Source organism: Tiliqua scincoides, chromosome 1 (assembly GCF_035046505.1).
Source record: "Tiliqua scincoides isolate rTilSci1 chromosome 1, rTilSci1.hap2, whole genome shotgun sequence".
NCBI classification, from domain to species: Eukaryota; Metazoa; Chordata; class Lepidosauria; order Squamata; family Scincidae; genus Tiliqua; species Tiliqua scincoides.
The window spans coordinates 78,459,162-78,484,052 of NC_089821.1; the positions used below are offsets into that span (position 1 = coordinate 78,459,162).

Here is a 24,891-nt window from a genome sequence, read left to right on the forward strand (position 1 = left end):
CCCTGAGCTGGCATCTCCATCCGTTTCCAGGCAGCCCAAAACACTGCAAAAAAGCTCAGCCTCGTCCAGGCAGGGAAATAGCCCTGGAGCCATGGAAGAGACTCCCTTTGCAAAGGAACAGTAACATTCCTGGAGCCCCTGAGCCAGCCAAGACTGAAGAGGGAAAGGGGGACCAAAAACCTCTGTAGCCAGAACACTTACAGCAAGGTGAAGCACGTTCTCTCTCTCTCTCTCTCTCTCTCTCTCTACACACACACACACGCACGCACGCACGCAGGCAGGCAGGCGCAGTAGCAACAGAGGGGATTGCTTTAAAAAACCCTGGGAGTGTTTGCCAAGCCTTGGAGAGACAGGTGAGGGTGAGCAGAGAGCCGGACTACAAGTCCCAGAATGCTCTGGGGCAGAGGAGTTTCCATGATGGCTGCGGCCAGGGAAGGCTTCAGGAGCAGCAGCAGTGAGGAGGAGGAGGAGAACCTGCAGTGCTGTCGGGAGGCTGCCTGGGACACAGAGGACTCCCATGCAAGCTCAGGATCCCACCTGTGAAAGGGGAAGGAGGGGGGAGGGGATTGAGAACAGCTGCCTTAGTTTCCTTCCACCCAGAAGTGTCAGGTTCAGGAAGGGGAAGGTTCAGGTTCCTTCCACCCAGAAGTGTCAGGTTCAGGAAGGGGAAGGAGGGGGGAGGGGATTGAGAACAGCTGCCTTAGTTTCCTTCCACCCAGAAGTGTCAGGTTGCAGGCTGTATTTGCGTAACTCTATGGGATTTAGCACAACTCATTTTTTGTTAATCTCGCCGAGTCACAGAACAGAACTAACACGGATACATAGGCTGTACCTGTATATCAAGATTTTCACAATTTTGGTCACTAGTGTCAAGTTCAGCTTGTTGCCCCCCCCCAAAGCTTCATGCCCAGTACAACCGCTACCCCCTGCACCCCCTTAGCTACGCCACTGTCTGTCTTTAGTCTTGGGTTCTGAGAAGCAAACAAATGAAGAGATTCATATTGCTTAGCACAATGCAACAAAAGGATTCTACTGATGACTGAAGGGCATAATTATTTCAGTGGACAAAAAGAAGCCAGTCATTAGACAGTACTTGATTAGCTCTATTTAAAAAAATGCAACAGCATACCACTCTTTATTACAGACTGGCAATTCAACTGTTCCTTAGCTAACAACAATCAAGCATAATTAAGAAAGCTTAAATAGGCCAACATAATGGCAGGGTGAAGCTACATGCTTACAAAAGTGTCATTCTGGATATACTAGAGACTTCAGGCGTCCCTCCAGTGGCATTCAGTCCCCCTTGCCCCCCAGTTTGGGGCTGCATGGCTACCTTGCTCAGAAGGCGTGGCAGAGCACCTTCACTCGTCTGCTTGAATGGGCCGGGGCCATGCTGGGGAAGAGAGCTTTCAAAGAGTTGGCCAACCTTGCAACAGCTCCCCCAGCATGCCCCACTCCACTACAGCCAATCATTGCGAAGGTCATTATTTCGATTCAGATGTCCTAAAAGTTTTGAAGAAAATGTATCAAACTTTGATTTTGCATTTCAACAAAGTATTGGAGTTTTAGAGGTTTATGTTTACAAAGCACAATTGTCTGTATTTCAGCACACATAATCCAACACAACATTTTGTTGTTAGTAGCTTAAATGAGTGAAGCAGGAGGAGTCGATCTCTAGAATTTAATACAATAAAAGAATTATTGAGGTACTCATTCCATCATGGTCATGTTGTGTGTGCAAATACCAGTGACAGAAGACTGAAACTTTTTGTCAGCAAGTTCTCAGGGTCATCTTGCATCAGCTATGCGACAACTGGAACCTTTGTCAAAGATTTCTTGAAAACAGGACTGTGCAGAGCAGAGAAGGATACTAAGCTACAGCTGAAACAACCATAACAGTGGAATTCATACCACTTTGCAAAAAAACTGAGAAAATATTCACAAGAAAAGGAGTCCAAATCCATGAAAAAGATATTCCTGGATAAATTCCTTGTTGCTCAAGGTCTCTATCTTCTACTGGGTCTAACAGTACCTCTGTCATACTGCAGCATTACTAATACTCTTCTTATCCTTTACGGATTTTATTGCAGTGAGCAATACACCATCAACATTCAACCAGCAAACCAGATTTTTAAGCTGTCTCCTAGGACCAGCCTGAACAACAGATGTGCATCAAGATTTGCAGAATGGTATGCATAGCACACTTTTAGGGTAGCAAAACATACAGTTAAAGGTAATGAAAGCCATGTGAAGTGTCAGCAGATGTGAATAGACTTTCTTTGATTAACTCAGGGGTCCAATTTGAACATATCTAGGAGTATACTCTGCTTCTTACTAATACTGAAGACATCCTCTTAAGAAACTCATTCCAGTTAAACTTCTACAAGGGGACACTAGTCAGCCTGACAAAACAGAGGCTGGTTGAGAAAAATATAACATTAGACTTCAGAAAAATGATAATTTCTCATTCTGCTCCATAACCCTGAAAAACATTTGCCTAACTATTTCACCAGAGGATCAAAAATCTCTCTCAGCTACCTTCCCTTTGGTCATAGAAACAGCATCCTCTCAACATACAGACATCGGATAAGTAAAACAATGTATTGCACTGATATCTCCCTAAATGATTGTGGGATACTTTAAAAAAAAATAGTGCATAGAAAGTGTCTTGTCAAGTAGCATGTGTAACTTATATGTATAGATACATAAGTTCGGCCTATTCAGTGAGGGAGCAAAAGAATGTCTCTCTTAGGGTGAGCAGACATGGACTGTAGCATGCATCTACATGCTAAAAATGCAAAGTAGTCCTTGGACATAAAGACATCTATCAAAAAAATTCATTTTAAATAAATCCTGGTTTTTATGATGTACAAAAGTGCAGTGAGTCATTTTCCAGCCTCCACTCCACTGCAGCAGAAACTCCTAGAGGATAGTCACTCAAAGGAATCCCATATAAGACTTTTCTTGTGATATTTTGCGAGCTGGGAACAGAAACATCCCTTCTAGATTAAGAAACTTCTGTCCATCACTGCCAGCTCAAAAATCATGGCACCTTCCTTAGATGGCTCTGCACCTCAACAACATTGTAAATTACATAGACAATCCTTCTGCTGTCCTAGTTTCAAAAGGTTGGGAAAGCAGAGAGAGCCAGATCGGACACCTGTAGCTTCAAGTGACACACCACATTCTCTCACACATTTGATGTCACATGCATCCATGCGCTGAAAATTAACAGCCTATTCCTGACACTTTAAAGCAGTGCTTCCCAAACTACTACAAGGGAGTTGAGAGCACTGTGTGTGCAGGGAAGGGGCGACGACAGCAACACAATCCCCAGGATCGCACTGCTGTCGGGGATCATTGCTTTTTTTTTTTTAAACTTACCGACAGCCAGCGTCAGAATCCTGGGGTCCTCTGCAGGACTCTCTGCACCTCCAAACACATAAAAAAGAAGAAAAAAGGACACTTCCCATTTTTGCTGCAAATCCACAAGTACCCGTTTTTAGTTTTTATACGTTTGAAGTGTGGGGAGCCCTGTGGAGGGCTCCCCACATCCTGGCACTAACTGCCAGGAAGTAAAAAAATCTCCCATTCCCAGCAGCAGCACGATCCCGGAGATCGAGTTATTGTCTCTTCCCCCCGCTTATCTGGCTGGTGGGTTATAAGTCACCAGTTGGGAACCACTGCTTTAAACAATACATAGAAGCCTATTTATTCACTAGATCTCTTCAAAAACAGTAAGATATCACCGATAACCAAAAACACATGCAACTATATCCTAAGGTTTCCTGCTCTCTGGAATAGAAAGGACTCCTTCCCCAGAAGGACGGAAGGATACAACCCATTCATTATTGCACAGTACATAACACTCTAGGTAGTTTGCAAAAGAGGCAGACTCAAGAGAAAGAATCTGGTGACAGGACAGGTTTACAAGGTAGGTTCAAGATTTCCCTTAAATGTTAAGAAATAAGTCATGCAGCTACTAGGGGGAGATACATTGTACAGTTATTTAAATAATAACAGGTTTACAAAACAGGTTGTTTTATTCCTAGAACTGCCTTATAACCCAGAATGGCTTGATGGGAGATTCTGCCACAAAGGGCTTTGACTACTTGAAACTATATCATTTTACACATTTGCTATAAGTTATCATTTACAGTGCTCTTTTTCATTATTATTTAGCTGTGTTATTTAGCTAAGAGGAACTATTCAAATATCTCATACATTGAGAAATTGTAATACTATATATATTTACTGACTAGAATAATGATTAAAAGACTATAAGGATTTTAATCACATCTCCTAAAGCATTAGAGCAGAGACTTGCAAGATCATGCTGGTAACAGAACTGATAAGCAGCAAAGTTTTATGCATCACATCACTTATCAATTGCAGCTCTTTAGTTCCTCTCTCCTGCTTAATTTTAAAAACAAATGCATCATGTTTTACCAACAGAAAACAGAGAAGAGAAAACCCTGTTTCAACAGAAAAGTCTCTTCTCTTTGGGAAGAGGGTGGGGGAGATGAAGGAGAACAGTAGAAACATGGTTTTCTTAGCCAAAGATGGCTAACATGAGTGAATTCCCTGAAAAGAAATGCAGCTCTGGCAGAAACACAGCAGTCTGTAAATTTCCCCTGCAAATTAATGCTTCGTAGGCATGCAGAATGTTCAGCAGCATGACTTTCTCTCCACCATCACTGTATACATCCCATTTCATTAGGCAACTTTGCTGCTATAGAACTGAATCTTTGTCATAAACAAGCTTTGAAAGCACAAAAAAAGTCTTCACTGCCATCCAGGTTTTCTTCATAAATGCCTTGGAACCTAAATAATTCCTGTGATTTAAACAGCCTCTCATGGACTACAAGGTATGATAAATTCTTATACTGATACAAGCTTATTTTTCTCTCTTTTGGGGGGGGAACAAGCAATTAAGAATGCATTTCACATTAAGCTCAAGAAGTCAGGCAGAACACCCCAGCAAGCATTGTCAAGCATTACAATATATTTTTCCCTACATAGTCTATTTTTTCATTCTAGATCAGTTCATCTGTCTTCACAGAGAAACAGATGTATACATGCAGGCTGCTTTTTCAAATCTCCTCTTATATATCTGCTGCAGAGATGTCACTTGCCTAAACATTTCTACATCGTGCTAATGTCCCTTAAGGAAATATCTACTTGTTAAATGTCAGGTTAACACAACTTGTTTCATAAAAATGATGACACGACAGACTCAGCCAGATTCCATCATTGGTAGCATATTTGCATCTGGTCTCATTTGTTAAGCAAAATGCCTACCTTTGCTGGCAGTCATGATCTGCAGTAGTCCTGCGATGCCAGCCAGACTGGATCTGAAAGCAATCCTACAATGCAAGCGCTGTGTCTCTTGTCAACTTGAACATCAGTTTACTCTCCACCTTCTCTGACCTAGTGCAAGGAGTGACTGCTACTTCTCCTCCAAAATAAAAGCCTGCTTCTCCAACTGTAGAGCTGTACTGGCTCTGTTTAGCACAAGGCTTCCTTTCCCATGTATGATGAGAGTCAACAGAGATATAACTGCTGTTGCCACAACTCTTTACACCACTTTCCGGGAAACAAGTAGGACCAACCACAGAGATTTCAGTCATGTAGTTCATAATTATGTCTATCACTGCAGCACTCGAAAACCTAACCAATTCAAATGGACACAAATTACAAGGAACTGTTGCCCCTCTGAATACCATTTAATTCCTTGATTTGTTAAATCTTGGGAAAATTTCAATCCAAAAGGTAGCAAAATTCCAGTCATTCAGGAACTACAATCCTATCTAGTATTTTTCTTAAAATCAGCTTGGGCAACAGAACACATTTTTCTGCAAATTCAACCTGTCTGTACAATCACTTTGATGTGCTATTAAATAATTGCACTTTTTCAGAACTTTAAATAAAAATCCCATCAACTGATCACAAACTCAAGATCCTCCTTCCTTCCATTTAAGAAAAGGAAAACCAAAACACATTGACTGTTACTTGATGTATCCTTACAATGTGTTAGCTGTGCTGGCAACTGTAGGGTTGTCAGGGGTTGAATCAGTTTAGGACATGCTGCAACTTCTCACTCCAATTTAAGAGGTGTATCATATACCCCTGCCATTCCACTCCTTGCCATATTGAAACTGCAGCTCTGGGCAGTACAGTAAACTTAGGTGCAGTTGAAAAGCTCTAGAGTCAGATGCTCCTGGATTTCAAGAACATCACTGTTAATATTCTCTCTCACTCATCTAATGATAATGCTGACTCACAGGGTACTATTGGAAAAAAGTTACCTTGATTAAACTATAAAAGCCAAAAACACAAGCAAGCATGAGGAGAAAGGACTATTAAATATCCCATGCACTTGGGCACCAACCAGCCAGCCAGAAAGTGGAGTACGTAAGCACCTTGACTCTGTGGTCATTGCACAGCACCGCGAAAGTTGATGCAAACCAGAGGTGCCCAACCAAACTTCAGCTGCATGGGCAAAATGGTCTGCCAATTAGGATATCATTCCTGAAGTGGTTGGGAAAAGGAGGCTGCCTAGAACAAAAATCGCCAAGAGTTTGGGATAGGCAGTATAAGACTAGGAACTTGCCACCAATACAAAGCCAGATTTTTAAACCATTGCAATAAAAGAGCTTGATGAGTGCTTCCTTAATACTTGCAATTACAAGGAACAGATTATCCCCATTTACATCTAAAGGTTTCCCTCTCCCTCCACCTCACATTAAATTCCATATCAATACACGAGGCTGTATCAATACAGCAGCTGGTTACTCTATAATTTTCTTCTTCATGATGAAAATGTATTTTAAAATATAAGCATATCTAAATAATTAGAAAAAGTGGTTACATGAAAATAATTAGCTTTCTGAAAGCCTGATGTGCGGAGGGAAGACACATGACATTTCTGCACCTCAACATTGACTAATTATACGTAGAAAAGAAAGAGAAGCATTGAGAATCACCGAGAAACTCAACATGCGGCTAAGCTCCATTTTCTGGCTGTGACGAACTGAAAAAATCTTCTTGTAGCCTAGCAACTAGCAGCATATCCACAAGATAAAATCCTCCTTCCTGTTATATAAGTCAAGTCCACTTCAAGATGCAATTCACCCCCCTCACTGGTGTTTTATTAATTAGACTATTAAAGCTTTGAAAACAAAGTTCCATAGAGCAGAATCTTAAAGTTGGTATTTCTTAAGATCCATTTGAAGAAAATGCTTCTGCATGCCAATGAAACACCACTGTCACAACTCATGTTTTTTAAGGTTTGTTGATCTTCTAACTCTGAATGCATTACAGTATGAATTTTGCTCTACGTCCAGCCTGAAGAAGAATTCTGTAAAACGCATTTTCTAAAAATATTCTGTATCTTTTGAAACGGTCCAAATAAAAAGACCAACTTACACAAAACCAGAGGGGGGGCATCACAATGAAGCGAGGATTGAGATCTAGCTCTCCTACCTCTAAATTGCTAAATACAAGAAATATTCCTTCCAGAATCACATAATCCTCAAATTCTAACTCTTGTGATGCTGGGTAATACTCTGTCAGAGGTGAGCAGGTGCCCCTCAATTCTGGCAACATCCTTGTGTTTTAAATCACTGTAACTGGGAAACAAAAGCCATAAAGATGGATTTTTGAGAGATTCCACTACACTGCTTTAGAACCAGCTGAGGATAATCAGGAGATTATCCTCAAATATTCCTGCCTTCCTATTCAGATGAACATATCATTATCTGATTTGGCAGGGGTGAAAAAATCAATTCATTACATTTTTTCTCAACAATATTAACATGATTTAATTAAGCAATGAATTCCATATAAATTCACAAATCTCCAGGACAGATCTATCTAACTGGTCCATTACTGTACTGGGGCGAAAGGGGGTAAAGCCAGATATATTCCATTCATCTCCCCTGCTCAAAGTACCCGTTTCTAGGAAAATGAAAGATACTGGCTTCAGTGTGCATCTTGTGTATCAAATCAAGAATGACCTTGTTGGACTTCTGGTTCTAAGGACAGCAAGAAGCTCTAACCCAACCACTGGATCAAAAGCTAAATGTATTTCTTAATTAAGCACCCCACCCCGTTTACTACTTGATGTCAATCAGATCACTGAGAGATTTAAGGTTAAGTTCAAATACTTTGCAAAGCTCCTTTCTTTCCCTTATGTTGTACAAACTATGAAAGCACAAAAGTTGTAAAATCAGCAACAAAGATTAAAAAATTTAGGCTATTGTAGCCTGAAAGACTTATGTGGTCAATTATTTTCTCTTACAAAACAATCAAAACATCAACATGAAGTAAGTCAGTTTTTAGAGATGAAAGTACACAAATAGTTCTGTTCTTTAACATGAAAATTCTTGGAGCCAAGGACCTCTTTTCTTGATCATTTAGCAACTGAGCCACTAGAGTTTTTTCCACTGTGGTCATTGCCCATCTATGGCTAGAGGTACAGTGATAGCTGGCCAAAAAAGCTTCCAATCAAAACACATTGTATCATGATGCTACTGTCAACTCACACTGTATAAGTTCAAAGATCACATTCCAACACCAATATTTGCATACAACAGTTATAATTAAAATTATACTCTACCAGTGGTTCCCAAACATGACTGGCAGCTCCCTTGACCTACTGGGCCATTGGCCACAGCTCCCCATTAGGGTTACAATTTACATCATATACAGCAGTGGGTTTTTTTACGAAGTTCCCGTGGCTCCCTGGGGTGCCATGACTCACAGTTTGGGAACCATTGCTCTGGAAGTATTCATATTATAATTCATAACTTTCTTTTCAAAAGGCTTCCTTTCCTTACAGTTTCCTTTTCAAAACAAAAGGAAACCGAGACTATAATTCCGTGTACAATTTTCAAGTTACAACTACATTCCTCCTGATTGGATGGGGAACGTGTGATTAAAATTACCTTATATAAAATCAATAACGGGAATGCAAAAATAGACTTTGCTATTTTATTCCCATGCTAGCTGCAGCATATAACATCACATGAAACAGTAACATCAGTTAAATAGCATTTTCAGATCTCTTTGCCCCAAATCGAGATTTAGGGCCCAATCCTATCCAATTTTCCAGTGCTGGTGCAGCTGTACCAATGGGGCATATGTTGCATCCTGGTCAGTCACAGAGGCCTCCTCAAGGTACAGGAACATTTGTTTCCTTACCTTGGGGGTGCATTGCGGCTGTACCGGTGGTGGAAAGTTGGATAGAATTGGGCCCGTAGTTATTTAACACAAAGGTCTGCTAGTACAAATGAAAAGGCAGATCATGGCTCACCTCAAACTAAGAAGCAAATAATTAGGTAGAGCATGCACAGAGGGAGCATCGAAGCACAAGGTTTATACATATAGCACCAAACTACTGTTTTGAGTTACACGTGAACCTATCTACTAATATTTGCACTACATTTACTTTACAGTCATATCTTTTAAAAAAAGTAACTTGGCTGTCAAGATATATCATCACCTAATTGATGATATTGGATTGAGAAACCAAACAAACTTGCAAAAAAGCAAACACATCAAATATGAGAAATTGAGAATACATCTTCTCTTTAGTAGAGAAAATTGATCTCATTTTATTTGAAAACAAAAGTAATAACTTTTGTACTTACCACCGGATCCCTGGATCATGGTTCCTGACTTCTGAACCTCATCAAATTTTGTAAAAATTATGTTCAACCTAGTTTGAAAGGGATGAAGAAAACAATCAAAACTACAGAATCTCTAAGATGTAGATTTAAGTACACTGAGCTGCATCCTAAGTAGCGAGTTCATAAGTCATCCTACCCACCTTCTCCTCCTCGCACTCAGAAAGTTCCTGCATCATTTCCAGGAATTCCACCCCCCCCCACCACCACCACCACAACTCTGCACTGCATCCCATACTGTTCCCAAGAGTCCTCCAACTCCCAGGACAGTCCATCTGGGGCAAAGCAAGGAGACACTAGAGAAGTTAACTTGCGAGTGCCACTGTGCTCACATATAACCTATTATGTACTTCAGCTAAAGTTGGTGAAATCTCCTTGATTTGCTAGTCAAAGAGATAAGCATTTTTCTTATGTTAGTTAAAAACAAAAAAGAATTTTTATGGATTTTAACAGATGCTGAATTTCAAAATTACATGCAATTATATTGACACAGAAGTTTAGTGCATTGCTCAATCTCAGTAAAACGGGGGTTTGCTTGATCTTGTGGCAACACTGAAAGGTAGGTTGGCAGTGTTCCCAATAAGCTATATTTCCAAATCTCATGACTTTTAAGCCTGCACCATAATTCTGAAATTTGCTTTATTCACAGGGAAACTTAAACTGGCTAGCTCAGAGGTAAATACTACTGAGTGGTAATCTCAAGTCAACAAACGATTGGTCACTACAGACAATATCTGAATTTCACTCATAAAACAAACAGAATTCACATTTGCTTAAGCCTTTTGAACATGAGAGATTAGCCCCTCAAGGTCACACCACTTAAAACACTCAGCAGATGAAAGTCAATGTAAACCGCTTAAAGTTTTATCCTTAAAGATACTTAAAATGCACTGATTTCAGTAGCAGAAGAAACATAAGCAGAAAACACAAGAACCAGAGAGAGAAACTCACCGAGACTGGGGCAGTCCTTTTTTACTGAGATCGGCCCTTACACGTTCACCTACATGTCTGTAGATTTCTACTAGGCTATTTATTGCTGCATCACGAACCTAATTGTCCAAGAGAAATGGAGGAAGGAATGAGTTTTACATGTATAACAAAATAAATCCCTAAAGGAAAACAAATGTAGGTTTAGTGTCCCTTATCTGGACTGCTTAGGATGGGAAGGTGTCTGGATTTTGGAATAATGGCATAAATGAATTTTATGGACAGGAATTTTTCACACAGAATCGACATCCATGCTCTGCATATAACATCCCAGAAAGTGACAGGATAGTAGTCATATAAATGAGAAATGCTTTCTCTTGCTCTTTTCACTATTCCCCAGATGGGTGCCGTTGACATTTTTCAACAATGTCTGTACAGGCACATGCAGCAGAGCAGAGAACAGAACTTACAGCCTATACTTGCACGTACGTAGGAACTAGCACAAGACCTTCTGTGGTGTTCACACTACAGAAAGTTTTTAAAGAAGTTTTGGACAAAAATGTCTGGATTTTTGGAATAGTCCAGATTTTGGATCTCCAGATAAGGGGTAATCTACCTGTACCACTATTCAGCTGCTATAGCGTACTTTCAAAGCCAAATGTTTAGTCAAAGTTGCTTGGTAGGACTGCCTGTATTGGTCAGCCTATGGGTGTTGCTGTATTTTCTACCATTCTAGTTCTTGGCAAAAACATTCTCCATTCCCAAACATTGTCACCCTATAAGGGGAAAGGTTTCCACCACTACAGATTAAGCAATGTATTCCTTAAAGTTCCCAGTCTGAAAGATCTGCACAATTTATTCTGAGCAAAAGGCAGCAGGAATTTTTCACACAGAATCTACATCCCAGAAAGTAATAGGATATATTAAAAATATTATAAAGCTATTTTTGTCTTGCCAGAATAACATATTGAGCACACACACAGAAACAGAAAGCAGTGATTCTGTGAAGTTATAAACTTGGTTTAAACCTGTGGTTCCTAAATTGTGAGCTGTGGCTCCCCAGGGAGCCACAGAAATCAGCAAGGGGAGCCACAGAATCATTGGAAAAAACCTGCTGCTCTAGACAATTGTAGGGTTTTAGCCCTACAGGATTGTAGCCCTAATGAGAGCCACGGCCAATGGCTCAGTAGGTCAAGGCAGCTGCAAACTGAAAGAGTTTGGGAAACACTGGCTTAAACCCACAGAAAACCCATGGAAAGAGTAGGACTATTACCAGAGTGTGGAAATTCTAAGAGATGTTTAAGCTTCATTTAACACAAGCTGCACATGGTTTCTTCCCCTCCACTTTGGCCACAAAACTACCTTGTAGAATTGGGTTACAGTGAACTATACTGATTGTCCCAAGGTCACCTGATGGATGAAAGGGATCCAAACTGAAATCTCCCCACTTCTAGCACTCTAACCTCTACAACACACTGGCTATCTAATCACATCATGATTAATATCATCTGGCCACCAGCACAGGATCTAAAAGAATCAGGAAAAACCTGGGAATCCTGACTTTAAATGAAGCAAGCTTTTAATCCTCAACGTTATACAAAGAACCTTTTAAAATAAGATAGTCTCCTATAGATCATCTGTAGAAAATCTGAATTTTCTCAAAATTAGACTAATTCAAGGCTGCTATTTCACCTATAGGGAAAAAGAATTACCAATGCACAAATAATTTAAATGAGGATAAGGTGAGAGCAGAAGCAAAAACAGTCTGTCATGACCAGCAGTAGCCGAGTTCCCTTGTTGCTCAGGTTAGTGAGCAAGGCAATACAGAGGTCGAGCAGTAGGAATCCAGACTATTAAAGAGGCTTCCTTCCTGGTCTAGTGGATTTCCTTCAAGCTTAGCACCAGCATGCTAGCTGAATCTCTACCTAACATCCCTCGGACCTCTTTTAAGCTCAACTCTCAAGACAGAAGCATCTGTTCCCCCTCCCTCATTTTAAAAGAGTTCATAGTGTTCCCATCCTGAAAAAGTTCTGCATATCTCAAAAAGTTTCTAGACTACAGTGTCAACTTCAGTCTGTCTTCATAAAAGCATTAATTCAATGATCCTATAAATCTAGTTATAACAAAAAGACCTATACAGAGGTCGAGAAATTGTTAACCTAATTTTGAGCAGTACTGCACATTTTTTAGAGAGACAGTTGCAACATAAAATCAGATTAAAAGATAAAATCCATCCAACCATCCACTCAAGTATTTGTTAAAAACAGCCTTTTAAAGTTTGGCTTTTCTTCTTATACCCTTCCTTGCAACCATATAAAAATTTTTGTACCATCCTCCATTGTTTCTCTACATTCAAGTAACACCTACATCCATTTCACCAGCTTTGCACTTAATATCTCTCCCTTAGCCCTACCACCAGCCCAAACCACACTGTTTCTCTTTTCCCCACAAGGTCTCTTTTCCCAGGGCTTCATCCATCTCCATGGCAACAACAGGCAAAGGACAAGAACTGGGCTGCAAGACCATGTATAGATTTTTCCAATTTGCTACTCCAACCCTCAAGACTTGAACAATGAGGTGAATGTGGACAGACTATGTATATTGAAGGACACTTAGGGCACCCTCCACAAAAATTACTCACCTATGCCTTTTCAACTGTCATTCTGCCCAAGAGTACAACGGCTTCAGTGGCAAAGTTCTGGAACTTGGACTTCTACTACCGGCCTTAAGAACTCTACCAACTTCAGACAAGAGGATGCAAACTTCAGATTTTGTGGGGCAAACTCTTACTTAACAATCAGCAAATCTGTTTATCTAGGATATGCCAGAAAGGTTGCTCTAAAGACTATCTGTAGTTGAAGAGAGGATACATCACTCCAGATTCTGAGACGAGGATAGGGCTGGGACAGGTCGGTTGACACACAAGTTACTAGAAACCTACAGGTACCAGTGATTTCTTTGAACAATTCAGTACCATATTTTGAACCACTAACAAGTAGATGTGATGCTTTGTTCATTCCCTCTCATTTGCTGTTTTCCCCAGAGATGACGGTACAGTGTAGTGATTTTCACCAAGGCACACTGATGTGCCACAAACAGTTCACTGGTGTGCTGCAGGAGTTGGGAGAGGGTAATGAGTAGGGTTTATGGGGGATGTGACCCCCCCTACTGGCAGTGCATTGTGCCGTGTCAATTGTAAAAAAAGAAAAAAAGAGAGAGAGTTTGCCTAGAACATTTTAGCACCTTGTCATTGTGCTGTGAGATGAAAATGGTTGAAAATTGCTGGCGTAGAGGGTATGTAACAATGTCCCCTCTGTTAATCAACAAGTTACATTTGTATTAAAATAGATCAGGGATATCCAAACTTTTGGCAGGGGGACCACATCATCTCTCTGACACTGTGTCGAGGGCCAGTAAAGAAAGAATTTACATTTCAAATTTAAATAAATTTACATAAATGAATATATTAGAGATGGAACTTAAATGAATCAATGAAGGTCTTTCAATAGCTCAAGGCCTGTAAAAGGCCTTGCACAAAGCAAGGCTGGCGTTTCCTTTGCTGCCGCTGCTGCATAACAGCCGTGAAACAGCAAGCAGTGAAGGAAGCCCTCATCCCACAGCTCACATGACAGGTCAAATAGTCACCCTCACACTGAGACCCGTTGTGTCGGACCAGCACGGGCTCCAGTAAGTCTCCAGAGGGCCAGGCTTATTGGAAATTGGAAGCCACCCTGTGGGCCGGATTGGGAATCCCCGAGGGCCGCAAGTGGCCCCCGGGGCAGGGGTTTGGGTACCCCTGCGGTAAAGGTGTTTGTGTAGGGCACATGCCTCCTGCCCTCTCTGACCTCCCACGCCTCTCCCCTCCCCAGAATGCCTCCTCCCTGCCCCCGCTTACTGTGCTGCAGCTCAGCAGTCTGTGAGACCACTGAGCAGCGGAGGATGGATGCCCTGCCAGCGCTGGGCTAATACGGGCACTGGCTCTGTGGTAAGCCTCGCAGACATGGCTTACAGCACATTTGCGACAGTGCGCTCCAGAGGGAAGCCGGAGCGCCAAGCTCAGGATTGGGCTCAAAATAAGGATCTCATTTTCTTTGTGCACACACACACCTATTTCAGAACCCAGAAAAGTAGTAGAAGAATGTTTATCTGGCAGTTATCAAGCTAGTAGCATCCTTGGGCAAGTGCGCAAGTTTCTCAGCACCTTCTCACAGAACAGTTCTGTTAAACTTAAAAGCTTGAATACAGGTCCAGCCTATTCATACACGGATTTTTTATACACGGATTTGACTCAACATGAATGGCCCCTGCAAATGAGAAGGAATGTGCTGATGCCTGGAGAAGGGGAAAAATGCATCCCTTTAAAATCAGTTTTAAAAACTGAACAGTCCTTTAACAACAGCCTCCTTAATGAGAGAGAGAGAAGGCTCAGCAGGCTAACAACCCATCAATCCTTCTTTCTCCTTCAGACCCCTCCCTTCCCCCAGCACATGAAAGAAAGGGATCATTTTGCATTGGTGAAGGGAGGGGCTGAGTGAAGTGCTGATGGATTGTCTTCTTAATGACTCTTATCTTAGAGTCAAAAGGTCAGCAAGGCTGTTTTTCAATCACTGGAACAAAGAAACTTTGTTTTTTAAATTGATTTGCTATAGTTTTTTTATCCATGTGAGTGCATGGAACCAACCTGTACTCTCAGCAGAAAGAATTGACAATCTGATAAAGATGCATCACTTCACCTTTGATGAAACAAAGCAAGATGCAAAAGTTTGCCCACTACAGCCAAGAAAAATGGTTCAATATAAGCAGCCAGGCACATACTGTATTTCCCAACTCCATCATAACACAGAATTCAGTTCTGAGAGAAATTTGAAGGTGTGTGAACATTGCCTGGTGGGATCTCAGAAAGCAGAGCTGAAGTCTGTGCTGGGCAGAGCTTCAAGAGGTCAGGAGGATAAAGCTGTTGTGCCTCTATGTGTGTGCATTTGTGCATCTGCCCCATTCTTCAACTTGTAGAGCACCCAAAAGAGCTTACTGCAATAAAAATACAATGAGCAACGTACTGATCTGTGATGCAGCCATGCACCATCAACTGAAGCTATCATGAATGGAAGGAAATTTGCAATCATTCAAGGGGTCCTTGAGAAGCTGAACACTCCTTCCATTCATGGAAGATGCTTCTGCAGATGCCACACCACTGCATCAAATGCCATCCACTATAACAGTGACAAAAACTGACACAAATTAGAAACAATAAAAATTCTAGCACAGTAAATCAGCATAAGCAATATTTTAAAACAGCAGGCATTAAAAACATTAGGATTACACATTAAAAGTCTGTTGAAATAAAAATGTGTTTAATCCTTTCATAATTAGGGAAGCGAGCCAGATCTCCAACAGTGGGAAATTTCGCAGCCCTGTCTCTTGTGTTCACTCACGTCATGGCCTGGGATAAAAGCACAGCAAGAAGGTCTCCAAAGCAGGTATTAAAACCCAGGAAAGTCTATATGGAATCATGCAGTTCTTAAGGTAACTAGGTCCAAGACTATTCGGGGCTTTAAATGCCCAAACCAGCACATTTAATTGCAAGTTGACATTTTAAATGCTGCCCTTGTTACTCACTCTAACTAGCAAAATCAGAATAAATTATGCAAATGAAAATATATGCAAGTTAATGAGCATAGTTTGCAGAGCAAGTAAAGAACTTGGGTCAGCTTGGTGTAGAATTTTGATTATTTGTAAACACACAATATATACTCCACACACCAAATAAAAGGAATAATCTCATATCCTTTGCATATGAACTAACTTCACAAAATTATACCCAACTAAGCCCAATACAGATATTGCACTGTTAGGATACGTTGCCTAATTTGATTGACAAGTGAACTGCTAACTCCTGTCACTTTGGGATGGAGTGGCATTACTCCATTTTGTAATGCATTGTACATCAAGCTCCCCTCATCTTCCAGTCTCTTACCACTGAGCCATACAAATATTTGCAGCCTGCTTTATGGTGTTGCTGAAGAGTTAAGAAGCTGCCATTTCACATTGCTTCCAAAGGGCCTCTATTCATATCTCACATAGGCTAAAGTTACATAGCATACAGATATAAAATTCAATTCTCACTGAAGATAAGTAGACATTGATTCAAACAACTACATTCAAGACTGGGATCTTGATCTCAGCCCAGAAGCAGACATCAACATGCTCCAAGTTCAATAAATACAAAATTCCAAAGATTGCAATTCCATATATCAGTCTACAGAAGATGTCAAAATGTTCTTCACTCAATTTAATGCATACAATTTACTGCCCAATCCTAACTTTCCCTGAAGTAGGCAGGCCGGCAAGTCTGCCCTGTGTCCAGAGCAGAGCTGGGGCCAGTTGCAGCTCAGTCCAGGACAAAGGGAATTCCTTTCCCTTACCTCAGGTAAAGCTGCAGCAGCCCCAATGGGACTGCTTGGTGGATCTGCGCCACTTTAAGAGGTGGCGCAAATCCAAGCAGCCCAGAGCTGCTCTGGGCTGCCTAGGACCAGGGTTGGGATCTGGCACAAGTGCTGCACTCTGCCCCACATACCACTCACCCACGGCCAGCCCACAGGCCCACCCACTCCGAAGTGCCTTCTTCCTGCCCTCCCCAAGCATTCCCCAGATCCCTGTGCTGGCCTGACTTGGCTGGCACAGGCTTATCTTTGCACCAGCCCATTGGGGCTTGGGCTGGCTTGGAGACTGGTGCATGTCCATGCTCCAGCCTCTTTGCTCTCTCAGTGGCACAAAAGCACTTTCACGACACCATTGGTCGGCGCAAGTAACTTGTACCAGGTCATCTACAGCTCAGCATTGCACCCTTAGAACCTATTCATTAGATGACTAAGAAAGATTTCCTACTCACTATGCCCATTCTTCTTCCAGAAAAAAATATTTAAATAATTGTTTTATTGAAGACTCACCTGGCTATTTGGATCTCCAAGTAAATTACATATATGTGGCACAATCTTGCTCAGTGTTAAACTCTGAGCTCCAGATCTAGTAAACAGAAATGGGGTGGGGAGAAAATGTGTTGATTATCTTAAAAATATTGCACCCACAAATATAAAAAGGTATGGTATAAACCCCAACTTACGCATTGAGCGTTGCAATAAGGCAGAGGCAAATCCCTTCTCTTGTCCGGAAATTCTTGTGTTTGAATCCTCCCAAAATCCTGTCCCATATGTACTGCCAGAGAAACAAAAAAGTAAAAGATCAATGAATTCAGTTAGACCACATTTGCAATTTTACATTTTTTGATTCTGAATATTCTGTACTAACCAAAGTGACACAAAGGATACATTTTCATGAGCTGAAGGCTTTCAGAATAATACTTCTATAGAAAAATACTCATCAGTGGGTGCCTAAAGTCATACCTAAAGCAGATTCTTCTCCCCAACATCACCTTCATTTCACTGGAATCAGACAGACAGGGCTCTGTTCCAACATCAAACATGGCAAACAGCCAGACAGCTATAATGAAGCAGTCTCTGGTTCTCATGGTTTGGTATTATGTCTGAATGCAGCCAGTGAAACACCAGCTGGTGCTTCACCAACTGTTCATCCCTTGATTCCTTTGAAGTTTCAGGTTTATAGAAAAGTCCAATGTATGTTTATTCGCAAGTAAGTTGCACTGAGTTCAACAGGGCTTACTCTGAAGGAAGTGTGCATAAAATTGAATCTGAGAGAGCAGGGAGGGAAAAAGATCTCTTAAAGTCACATAATGTACCTCCTATTTCTGCAGGGTCAAGTAAAGACTGTCATAATAAAAACACATGGGTTGGAGTATTCCTATTGAGTTTTTAGGATTTTGTAAGGATTCCTAATTTTAATTCCTCCATAAATTTCAGTATTAACTATTATGCTTTGGAAGCACCCAGTCACTTGAAAGCTATGTACTTGCTTATCCTCAGCTTGCAGAGAAAACCACTGAAGCTACTCTTTACTCCCCTGCAATAAAGTCTGCAAGATATGCCATTTGATGGATAGATAGCACCCAGTCTATTCAGAAAGCAGCAAAATTCTCAAGGATTGCTGACATAAGAGATGCTTGCTTATATGATGAAGCTGTATGTTTCCAGGAACTCACCTGAGGGTTAGCAGCTTGCTCCATGATTTTTAGCAGCAGTGCTTGATCCTGCTCTCTCACGGAGTCTTTTGAATCTCCCAGTCTGTCAATTAAACTCGGTAGCACTGAGGACAAAAAGCAAGGGGGATTAGAAATGAAAGGAAGAACTCATTCTGACTCATTCAATATGAAATGGTATACAGGCTGAGCCTACTTATCCACATTTCGTATCTGTGAATTTGGTTCAACACAGGTCCCTCGGACGCACAATGAACCAGATTTGGCCCTGAAGGCGACCAGAGGGTGTACCTCTGGAGGGTGATCTGAGGGCCGTGTGCGGCCTCCCCAGCCCTCGGAATGCCTTTCTAAAGCCTCCGGGAGGCCCAGTTTTGTGTCAAAACCAGATGTTTAAAGTCTTTTGGAGGGCTGGGGAAGCCCTCCCTGATCCTCCAAAAGCCTTATAAGAACTTTGAACAGTGTTGATGCAAAACCATAAGTGACCTTCTAAGGCCTCCCAGAGGCCTCAAACTACCCTCCAGAGGCGACCAGAGCACAGCTTCAGTTGCTTCAGATGGTTTAACCCATTTCTGCCCAGCCCACAGGTGTACACATTTGATCCCTGTTGTGTATATGCAACATTGGGCAGAAATTAACCCCTGCTAATTGGGTAAGAGGCACTTTTTCAAGTGGGTGCTCCTTTTTTTAGCAGGGGGAGAGTAACTGGCCCACCTCACCCCAACACTGTCTGTTCTGGTGGCTGTCTGCTGGTATTCTTTTGCATCTTTTTAGATTGTGAACCCTTTTGGGACAGGGAGCCATTTAGTTATTTGATTTTTCTCTGTAAACCGCTTTGTGAACTTTTAGTTGAAAAGCGGTATATAAATACTGTTAATAATAAATGGTTCCTGAACCGCGGATTTCATTATCCAGGGTTTTCGGCATCTGCAATAGTTCTGGGAATAGAACCCTTGCTGATAACAAGGCAATACCTGTATCTGTATGTTCATTTGCTATTTCAACAATGATCCTTCAGTTGAAGACCTTTCAGACCATCAGATGTCCTTTTGGAACAATTTGATTACTGGAGGGCTAATCTGTTCAAGCCCCATCACATAGGAGGGGCATGTTTCACTTTAGTGTTTTTAATAGTTTTATTCAGAATGGCTGTGCTCTCTCACTTCTGTATTGTTTTTGAGCTTACTATGCTTCTTTAGTTATATATTTTCATGGAGGGAATAATCTTTCAATAAAAGTCTAATTTTTTTTAAAGTATGAAAAGTCAAAGATGAGCACCCAGGTAAGAACTACTATCTTATTCACCTGCTCCCACTTGACTCAAGTTGGTGTAAGTGTTGAGTCCGGCAAGCTATCAACATGGAAAAAACAGTAACTTGACCTACAACACACTAACACTATGTCTGTCCTACTAAAATTGTCAGTGCTCACATATATTGTGACAAGTTTGTCTTGACCCCGTAAGCTTTCCATGCCTGCCCAGTTATGTTTAAATGCACTTATTACATGCACTGGCCCATCCATGTGTAACATTAGGACACCAAGACACACCAACCAGTAGCTTCAGTCATCACAGTCACTGGAGTACTAATGTTAATATGCAAATAATGACATGCCTTTAAGCATGACCAGTTATGCAATGGAAAGCTAACACGGGTAAATCCTTTTCTAGGGGCCCACTGAATGGATCAGACCCCACACTCACAAAACCCCAGATGCTATGCAAAGGCTTTCAATACCTTTCATTGAAGGAAGGTTATAATCAGGACTGCCTATATGCAATTCTACTACTACTACTACTACTACTACATCATTACTGCAAATACTTACAAAGGTGTAAGTCACTTACCAATGTCATGACCAAAAACAGACCAGGTATATGACAGTCCATCATTGGTTTACTGTAAAGCAGTTATCTTGGTGGTGTTCTTAGGAGGACCCAGAGGTCTCCTCCAGGTCGCACCAGGCCACCACAGGCCTCAGAATGGCCTGCAGAACCTCTGGAAGCTACTTCCAGTTTTTAGAAACCTACTTCTGATTGCTTCCAAAAACCAGAAGTTAATTCTGGACACTTCTGTGGGCCATTCTGAGGACCGGCATAACCCAGACCGGTGCAACCGAGGCTAGGCCTCTGGGGCCTCCTAAAGATACCACTTTATCTGTGGTATACAAGTTCGTATACATTTTTGCTTAGTGACAGCATTGCTTAATGATGGGGTTACTAAAATGTAGCCCTGTCGTTAAGTGATGCATACCTGTATGCCACTTTTCAACAAAAAGTTCATAGTGGTTTACATGATAAATAGACATCCCCAGTTCCAGAAGCGTTCATAATCTGAAAAAGGAGAATTCCTAATATTAGGGGAAGAATTCAGAATCTGAGATTCTCTTGCTATCATCTTAAAAACAAAACCATTCAGCTGAAAAAACAAGTAGAAAAGCAGAGGGATACCAAGCAGAATTTGCTGTAGAACTCCAGGATGCAACCCTCTCTCTAAGAGCACATATATATCCAAAGGAGGTATCTCCTGCCCAGCTTCTCCTTCCACCCCCTCCCCACTGGAAAGGGAGGTAGTGTCAGGGTGGGTTACTGAAAAGCCGTCATGCCTGCATCTATCTCCAGTTTGCTGGGTGTAAAGAAGATCACCACACTCATACCTTAGGGCGCTCTTTAGATATTATAGAAAAAGGTGGGCAAACAGCAGTCAGATCCTGATACAGACCACCAATCCCTGTTTCAGCCTGCCAGTGCAGCCACAATGCAAAGGAGAATTTGGGCACATGCGAAGGCAATCAGATCCCAGACTTCACCAGTGTTGCAACTTGCTACTTTCTTATACTTTCAACAACTTATGAAAAAAATCTTAAGGATGATCCTGACTGGCTTTAGTTCAGTCTCAATATATTAACTCTAACATCTGAAGAGTAACCAAAGGGGAAAAAAGGAACACAGTTCAGTTTTTCAGCATTTGGTTCAGTGACTCCCAGTGACCTTACCTGTGCCAATTTGAGCTTTAAATCTATCTTGGAGCCGTGACACCAGCGCAGATAAGATGTCCAAGCCCAGCAGGACAACCTGCAAAGACAACAGTTTGTTAATATACAAAGTAAAACAAGAAGGGAACACGCCAGTAAACACGTGAAGAAGATTGCTGACATAGGCTGCTTCTGTCAAATGCATACAAACTCACATTATGAAAGTTTAGATGCTGTTGCTACCCCAGTGCTAGAAATACCCCACCCACAATTTCCAGAAGCAAGGAAGAACAGGTAATACCCCCTTTAAGAGTTCTGGGTCACTGTGCAGACTCCCTTAGGGTACTGCATGGTGATTTTCAGACATGTGGCAATGACATGTGATGTCATCTCCAGACTTACAGAAACACCGAACTTCGTAAAGCTAGGCTTTCCAGGGCTTCAAGTTGCACAGCTTAAAGTGAACAATAGTCTCAAGAAAAGAATTTTTATTTTGTTAGTTTTAAACCTACCCCAAAGAACCTTGGATTTCAATCACATCTATTTCTTACTGAAGAAAAGCTCCAGAGTACAATCCACTGTTGCTATGTACAGTAGCCTAAAAATCATTTCAGTGGCATAACAGAGCTAGAGGGATTACTCTTTCCAGCCCTCCCACCGTCTTTTTAAAAATTAACTATACAGTGTGATAGTTTTAATCATTTAATAAACATCAGTTTATATATAAACGTGCTTTAAAATGCCATGGAGATATTTTAAATAAATGGATAGCCAGGATAAAAACATTTATTGGCCTGAAACCCTTTTTACAAGGCCCAATCCTATTTGGATGCTGTGCCAATGGCAGATGTACACCAGAGCAACAACAGTCAGTCATACTCTAAGCCCATCCAAGCAGCACCAAACCAGCACAGCCCTACCCAGTAACACGCCCCCTCCTCACATCCATGGAAATCAAAACTCAGACTGTCATCCATGGAGCAGCATCCTATTGGCACATCATTTATATGCTATCCAATCACCACATCCACCCAGCCCTAATGCCAGCAGCCAGAAAACACCACCAGGATGAGCTGAGGAGGTGGCAAGGGCAGGCACAGGGCCAATACGGGAGAAGACAAACCCTCCCCCCACTGCCACCCACTAAGAATGCAACAGGCACCCCAGCCAACCTTGCACCAAGGACACCCTCTACCCCTTCACATACAAGCTGCAGAGGTGTCAGCAGTAAAAGGGGCAAAGACCTAATGATAATCCCTGCACCCAGAGTTCAAGAATCCTTACCCCACGCACATAAACAAATACATCCAAGTAATGCCTATAGAAAACTCCCTTGGAAGAGGGCAGTCACACAAGTCTCTATGTTGCAAAAGTCCCAAGTCTGTGTGGGGAGATCCACCAGCCGGAAGGTGGTGAGGAGAGGGACTGGAATAAGGGCAGCCTCAGCAGCACCCAGCAAAACAGTGTCCTGGTAGCTCACTGCACACAAACACAGGATGGGAGACATGCAAAACAGATCTGAGCCCAGCTATAGTACTTGTCCGAATGAGCAAGGCACTCACCTGGCCAGTCATGCGCTACTCCAAGACTGGTTAGAAATATCCATGACAGAGACAAAAGAAGAAAGGGAGGGAAATCTAGAATCCACACCATCTACTCCACAGAGCTGCTCTCCAACCACGAGGCTATAGCCAGTATTCCCAGGCGGTCTCCCATCCAACTACTAACCAGACCTGACACTGCTTAGCTTCCAAGATCAGGAATGTGCAGGGTAACAGTTGCAGATCTCAGAAGCTAAGCAGAGTCAGGCCTGGTTAGTAGTTGGATGGAGACTGCCTGGGAATACCGGGTGCTGTAGGCTTATACCATAATCTTTCCAGACTGAAGGTTGCCAACCAACCAACCAGCACCTCTTCTGCAGGTGGCTATGTAGACCTGGCACAAAGATCATGCTTGTGAAGTGTTTTGAATCTTATCAATAACTATACTGCATACACAGAAAGCAGAAAGCAGCTTTCTGTTGAGTCAGCCCCTTGGGCTATCTACTGAAGTACTGTTGTTCATAACTGACACAGTCCCTGCGTAGCCTTCTAGGGGTTCAGACAGGAATTTTTCACTGTCCTACCTGGTCTACCAGGGTACCCTGGGGGCTAAGAATAGGCCCTCAGTTTGGCTGTACTTGTCGTAAGAGGTGACTAAACAGCCACCGGGTAGATGGAACTCGTCAGCCTAGGAAGGCAGCTCATCTAAGAGAAGGAAACTCTGACCTCAAACCTCCACTGCCTTGTGGCTACATCCAGTTCTGGAAAAGGCTTCAGGAGTCAACCTCGAGGCAAAATCAGGAGCCGGAGTCCCTTAGGCAGTTCATGGCTGAACACAGTCACGTTCTGGCAACTCCTGCGACGCCGCTGGAACCAACCGTATTGGCTTCTGCCTTTCCATTGGACCATTCCAGCGACGTGGAGAGGGGGGATTTGCTGCATGGGTAACAGCCTATCCTCCATACCTTCTTTACCCAGGCTTCGCGCACTGGAGAGGACACTCCAACTTCGCCATACGGCGTCGGCACAACACGGGAAGCAGCAGTTTACCGGTTATAAGTCTTTGCTCGATTGGCGTAGAGCATGACGCCAGGGGCTGCTTCCAACGGTGGGAGAGATCATTGCATCTCATTGGGCAGCTACCGCCCGCCTTAAGCTGGGCAGTCCCCAGCCAGTAAGGTGTTGCCTCGCCACGGTCCGTTAACCTCATGGGGTGCGTGGGGTTTAGGGTGAAAACCGACAAGCGGATCGACAACTCTGCACCATGCAACAGAAAACAGAAAACTACTGCCCTAAAGCTGGGCACCTGGAACGTTAGGACAATGACACCTGGCTTCTCTGATGACCTGCAAGAAATAGACGACGCACGCAAAACAGCTGTCATCGACATGGAGCTGAGCAGACTGCAGATGGACATCGTCGCCCTTCAAGAGACTAGGCTGCCAGATTCCGGATCTGTCAAGGAGAGAAATTTCTCATTTTTCTGGCAGGGAAAACCACCAAACGAAACCAGGGAACATGGCGTTGGCTTTGCGGTCAGAAATACCCTGCTGAAATCCATCATCCCACCTACTGTGGGAAGTGAAAGAATTTTGTCCCTGCAGCTCCAGTCATCAGCAGGACCTATCACTCTCATCAGTGCTTATGCACC

General features: G+C 42.3%; 1 protein-coding gene across 5 annotated transcripts in view; it reads right to left on the bottom strand.

The window, feature by feature from the left end:
* Positions 1–24,891, bottom strand: part of CLASP1 (cytoplasmic linker associated protein 1) — a 213,446-nt gene that overhangs the window by 129,256 nt on the left and 59,299 nt on the right. For all 5 annotated transcript variants that reach the window (XM_066611749.1, XM_066611747.1, XM_066611748.1 and 2 more), the window contains exons 3-8: positions 21,721–21,799; positions 18,730–18,833; positions 17,737–17,828; positions 17,564–17,639; positions 10,641–10,738; positions 9,654–9,721 (exon numbers count right to left, since the gene is read on the bottom strand). In XM_066611749.1, the coding sequence (XP_066467846.1) occupies positions 9,654–9,721; positions 10,641–10,738; positions 17,564–17,639; positions 17,737–17,828; positions 18,730–18,833; positions 21,721–21,799 (517 nt within the window). The remainder of the gene's footprint in view (positions 1–9,653; positions 9,722–10,640; positions 10,739–17,563; positions 17,640–17,736; positions 17,829–18,729; positions 18,834–21,720; positions 21,800–24,891) is intronic.